Genomic DNA, 16,002 nt, shown 5'->3' with positions numbered 1-16,002 from the left:
ATGCCCATTCCATGGGCAAATTAAGTATGTTCACCTACCTGACTATGGTGATTTGAATGAAAAATGCACCCCATAGAATTATGCACTTGAACACTTGGTTCCCAGTTGGGGGTGCTGTTTGGGGTGGTCATGGAACCTATAGGAGGTGGAGGCCTGCTGGAGGAAGTGAGTCACTGGACATGGGCTTTGAGGGTTTATAGCCTTTCCCACTTCCAGTTCACTCTCAGATTTCTGCAAGTGGCTAGAATGTGATCACTCACATTAGTGCTCCTGCTCCTGATAGCACCTTGTGCACTATCACAGACATTTAGCCTTCTGGAATCATAAGCCAAAATAAACACTAAAGTTGCTTTAGGTTATGGTATTTATCACAGAAAAAAAAGTAACTAACATGCCCATGGTTCCTGCATATATCAAAACTTATCTGGTAAATATGTAGCAAAGGACACAAATGATATAAAGGTGGAGAAATCGCTCTACTTCTACATGGAGAGCTTGGTTTCAAAGAAAGAGGAAACCATGGGCATCCTCAGGTTGTCAGACACACTGAACAGTCAGGTAGGACAGGAACTTCTGAACAAAAAGAAACAATTCGGTCTGGATTAAATCTGCAGAGAAGACACTTGGATTAAGAATTGCAAGAGCAGAACTGGCCCCACTGCAAAGGGTGAACTAGCTGGGGTAATGCAGAAGAAATCACCCTGGTAGTGAGGACAAGGGAGAGCTGGTGGGCTGACCAACCCTGCAACTCCCCAGGCCCACAAGCAGGGTTATGAGATGGCCCACCCTAGCATCCACCCCATCTATCATCTGTTGGAGCATGCGAAGGGGCCAGTCCTCCAGATACAAAACTTCAGGATCTCCACAACACAGGGCAACAACAGGATATCCAAGAGGAGACCCAGTGAGGGCCCAGCATTGATAGTGTAACAGAAACCAGAGGCCTCGAACCAGACCAATGACTCTTTGCAATGAACACTTGCACATAAAGATATATGGATAAAACGGTTCACTTTGTGACTCACTATATTGCACAATAGCTTCCATGAGTAGAGTTTTCCTTTTTTAAAAAATTTTTTTCTCTTAAATTTTATGTTATTTTATTTGTGGGGTGGGGGAGGTTGCAAGGGCAGTGGGCAGATACAAACTGACAGAAAATGAATGGGATTGAGATGCATGATGTGAAAGACACAAAGAATAAATAAAAAGAAAATTTAATTAAATAAAAGATTTGGAGCAAGATTCTCATCCAATCATGCACAAAAAGCTAGAGAATCTCCCTTAAACAGGAGTGTATGTGACCTTGAATATGTATAAAAGGTTTATAAAAGTATTCATATTTTTATGAATTACTCAGATTAATTAAAAGATGTTTGCCGATTGGGAAGAGGTGGGAGGGCTGAAAATGCAGGAGATGTGACTCAAAAAGTAGGTGAGAAGCAGTCAATGGGAAGAAAGGCAGGGTTACATTTACATGTTAGGAAAGTCATGGGAAGCAGAGCAGAGAAGGGATTCCCAGTGTGAAAATGGGGCAACAGCAGGGCGAAACTACAAATAGCCAGCACAGTTCTCCGGGTCCTACTGCTCTGTCACCGTGGGCACTGAGGTCCTGCATCTATGTTGCAAAGGAAAATAGGTTCAAAAAGGAAATCTCAGCAAGTTCAATAGGATTTGATCAGATCAAAGTCAACAAAATGAGGGCAGGTTTGAAAAAACTCTGCACTTTGGTCTTTTGCAATTCAGAATAGATGAAAATTTTACATACAAAGACCACAGAAGTATAGTTCCTTTGGGGTCCTGACACAGGTGGAATGAATGTTAAATTAAACATGTTTGAGATAGAGTTGGGCTGACCCACAGGAGTTAGCTGATCTTTGCGCTGTCCATTGGAAAATATCAAAATAAGCTACTGGGCTATAAATTTGGGGACTGAAAGGGGAGGTATGGCCAAATGTGTATATTTGAGAGCCCTTAATATGGCAGGCAATACTTTGAAAGGAGTTGATCAAAGGCCTATGTAGAGAAAGAAACAAGAAAAACAGGTGCACCAACTCTAATAGCATGGAGATAGAAGAGACCGAGGAAGCAAATGTCCAGTGCTATCAAAAGATTAAAAAAAAATTAATGTCTCTAGAAAGAACCTAAGAAAAGACTTTAGGGACTCATTAACAAAGGTATCAAAAGACTATCAGAGAACAGATTATTTCATTCCTCCAGCCTACTCAAAGTTCCATTGAACCAATCCCTCATGAACAAATTCCCTACCCCCACCTTGCTTTGTGCTCCCCTCGCTTTTGTATAGATTTGCCATATTCACACCCACATCCACATGACACACATGCACTCGCGCGCGTGGGCGCGTGCACACACGCGCACACACACACACACACACACACACACTATATATATATATATATATATATATATATATATATATATATATATATATGCGTGTGTAGAGTGTGTGTAGTGTGTGTGTGTGTGTGTGTGTGTGTGTGTGTGTGTAAAGAATAACCTTTAAATTAAGAATCGCCTCACTTTGACAAATAAACAGATGTGGTGTCGAACAAGATAATGAGCCACTTCCAGAGCAACAGGAGGAAAGGCAGAGCTCGCTGAGGTGGGGACAGAGAAGTTTCCGTCAGCTTCACACCAACTCACCTTCCTTCTCTCACCATTGATCCCTCTCCACTGCTCGGACCTTTTTACGATGTAACTCAGCTCCTGATTGGAAATTTCCAAATCATACGGTATGAAGAACTTGGCTTCATCACTGTAGATTCTCTGAAATGCATCTAGTATCCAAGAGTCATTGTACAACCTAAAAAAAGAGGACTTCTTGTCTGGGTTCACATTTCCAAATAATTTTTTGAGCAAGTAATATTTTTCTTATCATCATTTGTTTATTCAGCTCATTTGTCCCATTACTTTTTTCAGAAATTGTTTGATGATTACATTTCCAGAAATTATTTAAAAATCTTTTCAGCTACATATTCTAATAAAAAAATGCAATGTGAGTATTTTTGCTACTACTTTCTATAAACCTACTGACTAGTTTGTGATGCAGAAAATTAAGAAATATTTGGCCATTGACTGTGACTGAACATTCAAATTAGGTAAATATTAGGAATTTCCCTCCACTCCATTCCACCCCCACCTTCCTCATGCCCCATAAATTCCATGACACTGGTAGGTAAAATCTACACGATTATTTTGGACATTAACTAAGTCAATGTTCAAGAACATCTTCTATTAAATATCACCAATGACAGAGAAAAGTAAATATGTACACTAGCCCTAATCCATTTTGTTTTGTCAAAACCCAGGGTAAAATTAAAACTCTGAAAGAATGGCCTGTTTATTCTTTGTCTTTGGGTAGTTTTGGCTCTGCTTACATATCCAGAACTAGTTTCATTAGAGGTGTGTTGGTAGCCTCTAGGCTAGACCAAGCTCCCTCATGGTCAGTGTCAATTTGCTAACCCAGGAGAAGTCTGAAAACTAACTGTAGTATAGATTGGACTCTAAAGCTAGCTATTCGACCAGCTGTCCTCTGCATTTGGACCACTTGTAAATTTCTGAGAGGGCCCCCATCTGCTACAAAAATGAGCTTCTGACTGTAGGGTACACAATGGGAACATCTACAACCCCCATGCTTAAGTCTCAGAGAACACTATGAAAGATGGGGACATAAAAATTGTAAGAGTCAGAGAACCAGGGCGTTTGCTACAACATAGTGTCTTCTTCATGTGTCAGGGAAGCTAAACCCATGATATCTCACCAGTATGGTTGCCTAAACAAGGTCAGCACAATGACAACAACATTTGATACACCAGTGTAAGTAGGGGATATCTCACAAGGCTCTACTCCTAAATGAAGAGCTACAGGCCATTAAGGGCTGCTGAGAGAGGGAGAATTGTGCTCCTTTAGGGATAAGCCCCTTATAGTTTATCCAACCCCAAGAGATCAGACCTAAACACATGTACATATGAGCAACACTATATATATATATATATATATATATATACATAATGTGTGTAATGCTCACATACATGTGTAATAATTGTAATGAAGAGGCTATGAATTTGAGTAGGTGCTCAGAAGGAATTGGAAGGGGAAGAAGAAAGTGAAATTATGTAAATAAAATACTCATGTATGAAATTCTCAAGAAAAATATACTTAGCCATAGTACAGAAGTGCCTTTTGAACATTCCAATTACAGAATTAGAAGCATTTTACTTCAGCGGTCAGAAAATAAATAAATACATAAATAAATGTCAAAAAACATTCTAGCTTGTACATTTTTAATATTTCTACATTAAAATACCTCTTCAATTCTTAATTTGGTATTTCATATTATTGATAATTATTCTCAATTAAACTCATATTGTATATGAGATTAGCATGTCAGTTCAACAGAGCAGGGTTCCTTCCTTGCTGAAATAGACTAAACAAGCAAACATAAGAAAAATAGACTTTAAAAGAAAAATTATGTCCAATGTTTCTTTTATTCTCTCATGTTGACTCATGTTATAGCACATATTTCCAGGTTGTGGTGCACATGCCTTTAATCCCAGCATTCGGGAGGTAGAAGTAGGTAGATCTCTGTGAGTTCAAGGGCAGCCTAGTTTACAAAACAAGTACAAGGGCAGCCAGGCTACATAGTGAGACCCTGTCTCAAACAAACACATAACACTTTCATTTAACTACCTCCAATTTGATTCTTTCTAATATAGTAGCATTGTTTTTTTTTTTTTTTTTTTTTTTTTTTTTTTTTTGGTTTTTCGAGACAGGGTTTCTCTGTGTAGCTTTGCGCCTTTCCTGGGACTCACTTGGTAGCCCAGGCTGGCCTCGAACTCACAGAGATCCGCCTGCCTCTGCCTCCCGAGTGCTGGGATTAAAGGCGTGCGCCACCACCGCCCGGCGCATTGTTGTTTTTTTTTAACCTGAACTTCTGCATAAAATCTATGAGTCTGTTTCCTTTTTCAATGACCTTGAATTCATCACAGGGCTGGTTATGTAGCCTGTGAGATTGCATATCTACATCCTCTGTGAATCAAACCCAAGATTTTACATATGCAGCATAGATGCTTCATCCCAGAGTTGCAGCCCCAGCCAGCCTGACTCCATCTTGGAATGCTTCCACTGTTGTGTTGTGCTCTGATTTGAGATTCTGGCCCAGCCATCTGAATGATTTGCTGGTTGGCTTCTTAATCAAGAACTATGCTTGACCATTCTCTTCTGCTTCTTCAGTGCAAGGTACATCTATCTGTTTCCATGGTGATTTAATGCTGTTATATTCCTGTCAACTCAGTGTTGCAAACAGTTTCTATATGAAGATTTTTAAGTGCAGGATTATCAACAATGCAATTAACTTTGAATTAATTAGGAATCACAGTCCTGTTTCTGCTGGCTTCTGTTCCTTTTGCCCAGAAAATGTCTGTCTTCTTTTTATTTCTCTTTTATTCCATGTGAAAGAATAATTATGTAAACATCAAAGCTTGGATCTGTAGGACAGTTAACAAATGTTTTGACAGAGAACAAAATGGCATATTGGAATATGGAAAGCTGTGCAAAGATTAATTGCATTTTAGTCGTATTTAATTTTTTTCTTGCCATTTTGGGTGGCATTTTCCAATGTAAAGCTCTATGATGTGTTGTTAATGAGTCAATTTACAAACCTTTATTAGTTTTCAGCGTATTTTACAGCTCTACAAAGCCAGTTTACGGAAACAAGGAAAAGACACTTTGTGATTGCATATGTAAATAAAAATAAATAAATAGAAACCTCATGGTTATATAATTTTTGGTGATATAATCATTTGTACAATATAACACATATCCAAATATGATTTTTTTTTGATATAAGTACATTTTGTCCTCTGATATCTGTCTTAGAGTCCATTTTTTAGGTTCTCTCCAAAAAAGCTGATGATACTAGCAGTAAGCTAGGTGAATTTCAAAAGGAAACAAACAAACAAACCATGCAAAATGGTTCTAATTTTATTTTTTAAATGTGTATTGGTGACATTAGCAAAATAAGAGAAAACCTATTCTGTATGCTCCATTTTAGACGCATGTGTGTGACAATCAAGTTGAATGATATCAAATGAAAGATACTGGCTCCCATTGGGCAAGAAATAGAAAGAGCAAAAGCATCCATGGAAGCACTGACTAGTGGACCTAAGGGAAGGATATATAATTTTTAAAGTGTTTTTGAAGATTTGAGGTCTTTAAGAGGGAGTTAATTTTTCTGACATTAAAAAATATTGCAGCGTTATGTGACGATCATTGCCAACATGCATTTCCTTTAACAATCCGACTTTTTAATATGCCTGAATTTTTTGTATCTTAAGTTATTTATTCAAAATGTAATTAAAAAGTGAACTCCAGTCCACCTGTCTGCAATGCCTTAGGCATTATTGTTTGAAGAAATAGGTCACATACTCTGCCACAGGTGCTGATGATGGCCAATGAAACCAAGTAATTTGCCAAGTCCTCTGCCCTATGCCCTACATATGCAGCAATTCAAGCTTGCTGAGTGGCAGAAGCTACTGTGTTTGTTCACATCAGAATGTGGGTCATTTCCAGAAACCTAATATGTGACACTTTTTTCAAAGCTTAAAAGGACAAGTGTGAATAGCTACTGGACTACTTAAGGGTTATGAGAAAAGATGAAGTCTGTGACTTTAAACTGCTTGAGATATAAGTGTATATCTATATCTTACTCCACAAAGGGTTGTCATTTTACATACAAAGTGGTCGCTGTGTGTATGGTGTGAGGGCTTCCTGGAGCCATTACATTAGGACAATGCAGCGAGGACTCTGAACAGACAGCATATAGTCAGTTGACTGAAATCCATTCTTATTCTTACTGCATGCTGAAATGCATGTGGTCTTTAGTGGGACTGTCAAATATCTTAAATGAGGAGAGCATGACAGCCAAAAATTGATATATAAGGAGATGGGTTTAGCTGGGTTTCTAAAAACCAGTGAGTACTCATAACTATGCTTAATAGTAAAGGAAATTCATCTGGGTCTGATTTGGAATCATAAATAGAAGAAAGCAAAAATACTCAGAAAGAATGAAGAAGAAGTAAAAGGGAAACAGAATTTCAGAAAAAGAAACAAATTCAGAAAATAAAAAGATACCCACAACGGAAAAAATTCAAAATGCCTCCCAAGTGCATTTCCAAAGAGCCATCTCATGTGTCTAGACATTGGGCCAGTATTTTCAGCATCTGTGTGATTTTACAGTGTTAGAGAACATCTGTGTGATTTTACAGTGTTAAAGAACAATCATCCTCACCATTCACTCTTCAAATTTTCATTCAGTTAACACGTATGGCTTATATGTCCTGTTCCAGGAGTTGTGATGGATAGATGCACAGTCAGCAGGGATGGGGTAAGGTCAGGATTCCAGGCTTGGGAAGGTACAGAGCCAGAGAGCCCAGGAATCCTCACCACAGTCTATGCAGGCAAGGCAGAGACTGGCTGATGGAGTATGTACTGTAAGATGAAGAGGAATAACATTCGAGGGTATGCATACTCCACATTTGCTCCATCTGCTCATCTACTGGTAGACATTTGGGTTCCTTACAACTCTTTGACTTATTGTGTGCATAAAGTAGCATGGCATGTGAGCATGCATTCCTTGGCTATTCAGCCTTAATTCTCTGGGGTCCATGCGCAGAAATAGGATCATAGATCACATGGAAATTTGTTTCAATTATTTGAGGATCTTCCACCCACACATTTATGTAAGAACAGCGTTGTTTTGTGTTCTTACCAATAGTGCACTGACAGTTCTAACTTCTTCACACCTCTTTCAGTCCTTTTTCCTTCTATGCTTTTGATAGTAATGGTCCTTTGATGTATGATGTCATTGCTCATGGGGTTTTGAACTTCATTTTTGTCTTAATTAGTGATGCTGAGCATCAGCTCCTCCTGGTCATTGTCATTTTCCTGTATTCTTTGACAAAGGTCTCTTCAAGTCTTTTAAGGAATTTGAATAATGTTACTCACCTTTTCATTGTATCATTTCAAACATTTCTTATGTAAGTAACCAGGATATTATGTAAAAACTTTTTTTTATTTTTTTCCTGTTCCGTATCTTTTACTCTATTGTTCCCTAAGACAAATACAAGTTTGTAAGTTTTATGGAGTGCAGTTTGCTTTCTTTAGATCTTATCACCTGTGCTTCTGTTGTCATATTGGGGAGCTCACTGCCGAGAACAATGCCCTTCAGTGTGAGAGCTCTCTCCATAAGACAACTCAAAGGAAATGCGACTTTTAAAAATATCTATACTTGGGAACTCTGAGAATACTATGAGAGTTGTCAATGCATTTGGTTAGACTTAGGATTCTGTTCTTTCTAAGGGCCAGTCTGGAAGGATCAGCTCTGTTAGTGTTAGCCCACACTGACAGACACTCCTCTGAGGACACTGACACATCCCATTGTGTAGGTAGAGCTGATTTAAGATCTGTTCCAGGGCAATTCACCCTGTAAAAGCAACCAGAATAGTAGCAGTACTTTCTCTAATTAAACTCACTTTTTGGAATTTAGCCATCAGGAAGTGCTGATGAGAGAGCTGGTGTCATGCCCAATGACAATGACAAGGAAGAGTGCTGATGCTCAAGTGTCGGACCCACATCATGCAGCACAGTTCCCTCGCAAGTGTGACCAACATCAGCATCACCAGGAAGTCATCTGCAGTGCTTAGCATGCGAGCATGGCTCATATTAACCCACTTAACAGATCATTAGTGGGAAAACATCACTTGGGCAGGGAGGCAGAGCAGAGGGCTCAGATAGTTGAATTGAGACTCAGAAACTCCAAGTTAGAGAGCTGTCAAGGGGAGAGTTAGTGAACGTTCTGCTTCTGTGGTTAGTCATCATTTGCCTTGGTTGTTTGCCTTTTTTACATATATTAACTAAATAACTGTTGCATCGCCCCTATTGTAAACATATGGTGCTGTATTTTTTTAAAGGTAGATAGGGCCAAATAGTCAAACTGAGAATCTATTCTTATGACTTTGTTAAGGTGACTTAACATAGAAGAGAGCTGTGATGTGCACCAAACGCTTCCTCATATGTTGGGTGGAGGACCAAGAGCTTTTAAAGTGAGACATCCACCACCGGAACACACAATTTGACATTTATAGGTCATGTGAAAGGAAAGAGGGATCTTCGTCCTATAAGAAAACATGTATTTATTTATGAATTTGTAAATTCAACAGATTTTTGTATTCCAGATGCTTCCGTTTCAGCAGAGGAGAGAAGACTCAAACGTGCTGTACTTGCTCCTCAGTACACAGATCTCATATTATTTTGTCTGTCACATTTTACCTGGACTAGTTACAGGGCATTAAAGTGCACAGCACAGTCAATTCAAAACCTATTGTTTTTATGCACAAGTCACTGTCCTCAGTTCTTAGCAGAAAATGAAGACACTTGTGCTGTTTAGCTCTTCTGTCATTTAGTGATAACGCTGCTGAAATTTTCAGGAAGAGTTTTTAAGAAAAGAAAAAGAAATCCAGAAACAGAAGTAGGATGTGACACTGCTCCTATCTGATGCTGTCAGGAGCAAAAGGCTACTGTGAGAGTACTTAAGGAAGTTTCTCATGCTCATGAGCCCAAACCAGCTCAAGCCAGAGAGCAGACCACATCAGTCTCCCCGGTCTTCATCCTGATAGACACATCCTCCTGACACCCACCAGCCAAATTCACATGCTCTGTGTACTCTATACATGTTATGAAAGGATAAACACTAGCCAATTGTTTTAGTTTCTTCTCTCCTGAGACCATAGAAACAGGCTATTTACCAGAAGTCTGTTCACCAAGAGACAAATTTACTAATTAGCCATTTAATCTTAACTTTTAAATTTCTTTTAGACTTACTTTTAGACTTCAGCTGTTTCAGTGATGACACTGATGACGCTGATAAAATTTTTATTTTCTTGATATTTTCTCCTTTGTGTATTTTGGTTTTTTCGAGGCAGTGTTTCTTGGTGTAGTTTTGGTGCCTGTCCTGGATCTCGCTCTGTAGACCAGGCTGGCCTCAAACTCATAGAGATTGGCCTGGCTCTGCCTCCTGAGTGCTGGGATTAAAGGTGTGTGCCACTGCTGCCCGGCTCTCTCCTTTGTTTTTAAAATAGTGTCTTATTATGAAGCACCAGGCTGGCTTTGAACTTTCAGCCTAGGCTCACTCAAACTTGTGGTGAGGCCCCTCCTTCAACTTCCCAAATTCTGAGGTTACAAAAGTGCAAATACCATGGCACCCAGCTCTTCAAATGCCTTAATTAAAGAAAAGAGCCACATGGAGGGATATTCAGTTTATATCTTTCCTGTTCCTTGTAGCTCTCCATGAGGACGGGAGAAGAAGACTAACTGCTGAAGACAAGACAGAAAGGAAGCCAGCACCAGGATGGATGTGTTTCCCACACCAGAAGACTAGGGGGTCTAACAAGCAGAGACAGAAAGCAGCAAAATGTGTGTTCCCACAGCAATGAACAATTTTGATGACATTCAGATTCCTTAGAGAAGGGGTTCTCCACCTTCCTGATGCTGTGACCCTTTCATATAGTTCCTCATGTTGTAGTGACCCCCAACCATCAAACTATTTCGTTGTTACCTCATAACTGTAGTACTACTGTTATGAATCATAATGTAAACACCTGACATACAAGATATTGGGTATGCAACCCCCAAAGGGGTTGTGACCCTCAGGTTGAGAACCACTGACTTGGACGAACAATATAGAATTCAAATATCAGAGATATGTTTATTCCTGTGCAAGCGTGTTTTACTGGGCATAGTCTTGGTAAGTCAGGATCGAGAATGGTGATGAGCCATGCAATATTTTTAGGGTTACATTACCTACTGAAACTTTATAATTGTTTTCATAAAGATGATAAATAATATTTTGCTCTAATTAAAAAAACTGTAAAAAAGATTGATCTATAAGTGAGAGAAAAATTTTTTATTATCATATATGCCTCAGATGGTGAATAGGCTCATGATATTTTCATCAAAACTGGCCCTTAAATTACTTTATTCTAAATTAATTTTCCTAAGCAGCAGCTTAAACTTATAAGGTTATTTGGACCTGTTAAATCAATGATGAAGAAGACATACGCTCACCCCCAAATTAATTAACTTAATTACTAGTGTTTTAAATTTGTGTACAGCTTCCAGGAATCTAAATGCTTAAATGAATCTAACTTACATTTAAGTCGTGAGAGCTCATTCTCTGTATAATATTAACAAACATGTAAGTGGCCTGCAGATCTTTGATATTATTCATATAAAGGTTTTACAATTAAACTATGCAAACAATGTCTGCTGAGACTTCACTTGTTTGCTGCAAGGCTAAACACTATGAGATAGGGACTGACTATGAAAGTTTAATAAAACGATAAATTTTATAAAAGAGGCTGCAGAAAGGGGAAGCTCATTCTGTAGTGCACCGAAAACACAAACGTATGGATTTAAATTACTTTATAAATCCAACAAGATAGAATGGCAAAGTAACTAATATTTTAATATTGCATAAAATCAACAGGTCAGGAAAATACAAAGATAAAAAGGCATTCTGTTTAGTCACTGACACTATCTACATAAAAAAGAAGTGTGCATGGCTTACAATTAGGAATTTTATTTTTAAAAAAAATTGAATTGCATAGGGGAGAAAAAAAACAGTTGTAAATTTTTACATGAGGAATTATTTTTTAATTTTTGAGTTATTTAAGTAAGACATAAAATTTGTGATAAAATTCTTTACTGGTGGTAAACTTTAAAATATCTTACAGTTTCATTCATTTTAGACAGGGTCTTGCTTTTTCTTCCAGGCTGACCTGATACTGTGTAGCTGAAGCTGTCTTTGAACTAACAGCAATAACTCTTGCCTCAGTTTCTTCAGTACTAGACTTACAGGTATGCATCATCACTCTCTGCTAAATATTTTTATTTTAAAAGTCAAATACAAATTATAAGGCAATTAGGAAGTAGAGAAATCATCTGCTGAAACTATAAGGAAAGAGTTATCATTGATACTATATGTGGGACTCATAACTTGGTGAGCAAAAGGATTTGAATGACATATAGAAGAAAGGCAAAATAAGACTTTGAAGAGCAATTCACAAAAAGATATGAAAGAGATGAAAGAGTAATAGATATATCAAGATTGTTTAGTAAGTAAAAGAATGCATATTTAGAAAAACAATAGTGTTATGGCACTTCTATTAATGTTGTGAATATACACAATGGTTGGCCTCTCCTATATCTGCTACAGAATCACACACCCATGAAAATTCCCTAGATGACAATTCCACAATAGTTATCAAATGTCTTCAGTACATTCCATCCCCTCAACTAGTATGTGTGGGTTTCCAGGATCCTATTCAAAGACTAATTAAAATGTGGGTAAGACCCTGGGCTTTCATAGGTTCATCAGGATTATTTATAAGATGCAGAAAAATGTGAAGCAATCTATTGTTCAGCAATAAAATATATTTAAATATTTTATACTTCTTATACAGAATGAAGTGTAAAATGGTATAGGCATTAAATGTTGGAGAACTATGTAAAGAATGTAAAAATGTTTGTCATACATTAAGGTGAAAATCAACACCTGAACTGTCCTTATGGTGCACAATTTCATGCTTATAAAATTCAACAGACAGGACATAAAAGATGGAAATAAATATTCCAAAGTTTAACAGTGCTTTCTTCATCTAGATGATGAAATTATCGGGGTCTTTTAATTTACTTTTTTATTCTTTTTAAGTTTCCATTTTTGCCTATATAGCATTTATTCTTTCAATAATAAGGAAAATGACACATTTTAAAAAATATCAAGCCCAAATAATTATACTTATTCTTGAGGGTCTTGCACAGAATCGAAATTTTTGTTGAGTCAACTCTCTCATTGTAATCACAGGGAGTGGGAATTATTTTACTACTGAAACATTTCAGTAACAAATAAGTCAGACTCCTGGAGCAATGAGAGCTAGTCACCCAATCTCAGCAGGGTCCAGTCCCCATCCTGAAGTGCTTCCAATGGTCAGAGCTAAACCAAATTCTCTGTCAACATCTAGTGTCATTGACTTGGTCTCCTTTGTGTTCCTACAATTCCACCTGTTATCAGTATTGTGTTGCTAGTCCTGCACCAAAATGCCAGGAGGACAAGATCATTGCCGGTGTATATTGACTAGATGGCAACCCTATCAGTCACCATGCACACATCTTCATTGGCACTTTTCACTAAGACAAGCTCTAATGACTTCTGCATCGCTTTACTAAATCTCTGTGAGAAACAAAACAACAAAACTCTCCACTTTACTCATGACATGTATCTGAGAAGTGCTTCCTTTAGAGAACTGGTCTATCCAGCACTATGCCATTGCAGAGAAAGATCTTTTGAAAGGGTGTGAGGAGAGATTGTTCAGTTGATGCACTGGGTTGACTTATTTACTCGAAAACATTGGCTTCTAAAATATAAGTTAAGCCTTATTTGGAATTTCTGAGCATGCCCAGGTCTAACAGACTAGGTTAGGCATAGAGACCAATAGAGAGTAGGGTTAAGAAAATGCACCAAGGCTCATTAAGCTGATTTCTTCTAGGTCAATTGTAGATGAAGTGCACATAAACCATCCAACTTGTCCTTTCCCCTCATCAATTTCTACCTGTTAACTAGCTTCCCTCTCCTCCAACCATATTTCTCTACAGGGTGATATTTGTGCTTTATACATCAAGTCAAATTCCACTTATTTGGTGTATAAATTATGTGCTGACTTTTTTATACTTCATAAGTAATCTAGATAATTAAAATATTGATGTCAGATGAAGAGTGTAGCTGTAAAAATTTTAACTGAGAAGAGAGTCATTGATGTGGGAAAGAATGATATGTAATATTATCTTGTAATTTTTAAAATCACAGATGTATAAATTGCATGACCTACTCTTTTATTTCTTTAACTTTTTGGAAGCTGTACTCATTTTAAATAATATAGTGATTATTCATGTGGATCCTCGTACAAAATCCATGTTTGTGTGTTATATTTTACCATGTTACACAAGAAGAGCTCTCATTATCTAGCAAGTGAACAATTTTGCTTGGGGCCACATTACAAGTGGGTGCTCAAATGTAAACTGAATGGTCAGGGAAGACTTCTTCCTTTTCCCAGGAAAGTAAGTGCCCTAAAAAAAGATGACATACAGCGCTTATGACATGTCAAAATACAAACCAGCCCTGGGTCAAAACAACACAATTCCCCCTGAGGAATTGGAACTTGGACTTGAGCTATGTTAGGGACATAAGGGCCACATCAGAGGATGATGAGTCCACTGAAAGGAAACTTAAGAGGGAGCTTCATTCCTCAAGCGATGGCTATCACATGAGAACCCCCTCTTCTCCAATCCTCCAAGCATCTTCAGTTCACCAGTACCTCACTCCCCTTCACATCATGAGCCAACACCTGTCTTTAGGATGCAAAGATGTCTGTACCTATGCTGTACCTGTGTCTTCAGATACTTTAGTCAGTGACCTTGCTTGGGTGTTCACAAATAAGAAGATGCTCTTCCCTGTGCAATTTTGATTCCTACATGGAAATGGATTCAAATTTCATCCATATATGCAGGATTTCTTTTTCAAACTATGTTTCATTTGTACACAGGTTTGTCAGAAAACAAAAAATAGGCAAATACTGACCATTAGTTCTCATTCTGTGTTGAGTGCTTCTCCTGCACTGTAATGGGCTTCTTTCCTTGCACTGAAACTCAAGGCTTCAATTGGCAAATCCATAGTCAGGATTGATTTCTTTGTCCTTTACCCTCATAAGTTCCTGTAGGATATGTTCCTTTGGGAACAACAAAATATCTCAAGGTTGGGGCCAGAGAGATGATGCAACTGTTGCTGCTCTTGCAGAGAGTTCAATTCCCAGAACCCACATTGGGCATCTCAAAATGACTTATAACTCCAGCTCCATGGAATCAAACACATTCTTCTGGACGCCATAGGCACCTACACACACACACACACACACACACACACACACACACACACACTAAAAAAGTCTTTTAAAACATATATTAAAGTCAATCTGAATAGAAATTGTCTGAATAGTTGTCTCCCTTAGACACTTTATGTGTATTAATAATCTACACCTTATGTATTGCTGCAGCCACCCCTCCCTGCTCATCTAAAACCTGAAGTGAACTAGCATCGTCGTTTTCACCCTCTCCTTTCAGCCCAGACCCCAATTCTATTCCGACCCCTACCTACCTCTCAAGTGCGCCTCTGCTTTCCACTCCACTGTCATTCTCTTTGGTTAAGGTTTGGATATCCCTTGTTCAGATAACCACAGTGACTTTTTAGTGAGTCTTTCTTGCTCCCATCTGCCCCTTTTATTAAATCCAACCCTCTTTCTACAAGTGGAATGATTTTCCTAGAATAAAAGTCCTTCCCTGCCTTCATTTTTCCAAAGAAGAATTCAAACACTTGTAGCATGGACAAAAAAAGCCTCTGATCATGTGATCTGTGACATTTCCGATCTAAGTTCATCTAACTCTGGCATGTGGCAATATTAAAACTCTACAAACACAATGTTTCATACTTCCTCAAAACTGTGTGACATTTATCTCTTTTTCTTTTTTGCCTTAAATTATGCATGCCTTTGTCTTTCTTCAGACCAAATCACATTAAAGCATCAAAGATTACCCAGACTTCCACTGAAGTCTTTGGCTATTACACCAACCATCTTCAAACTTGCATTGGTTTCTAGAATGCTCTACTCCAAAAATTATTATCTTGATTTCTTACGTTGTTTTTTATAAACTCTTGGTAAGAATATTTAATATGAGCTCTACCCTCACATATGCACAATACATTATCATAATTTATACAAACATTGTTGTATGACATATTTCTACAATGTAATCATTTGAAATAATATACCTGTTAAATGGCAATTATTTGTTTTCCCTTTCATCAGTCCCTGAAAACCA

The 16,002-nt window shown here is 37.9% G+C and overlaps 1 protein-coding gene across 1 annotated transcript in view; it reads right to left on the bottom strand.

The window, feature by feature from the left end:
* The window catches only part of Ofcc1 (orofacial cleft 1 candidate 1), a 292,427-nt gene that overhangs the window by 66,311 nt on the left and 210,114 nt on the right, over positions 1-16,002 (bottom strand). Inside the window, exon 18 of the mRNA XM_028855629.2 lies at positions 2,662-2,821. Coding sequence (XP_028711462.2) covers positions 2,662-2,821 — 160 coding nt within the window. The remainder of the gene's footprint in view (positions 1-2,661; positions 2,822-16,002) is intronic.

Source organism: Peromyscus leucopus, chromosome 5 (assembly GCF_004664715.2).
Source record: "Peromyscus leucopus breed LL Stock chromosome 5, UCI_PerLeu_2.1, whole genome shotgun sequence".
Taxonomy (NCBI): Eukaryota; Metazoa; Chordata; class Mammalia; order Rodentia; family Cricetidae; genus Peromyscus; species Peromyscus leucopus.
This window is presented reverse-complemented; position numbering and strand designations above follow the sequence as displayed.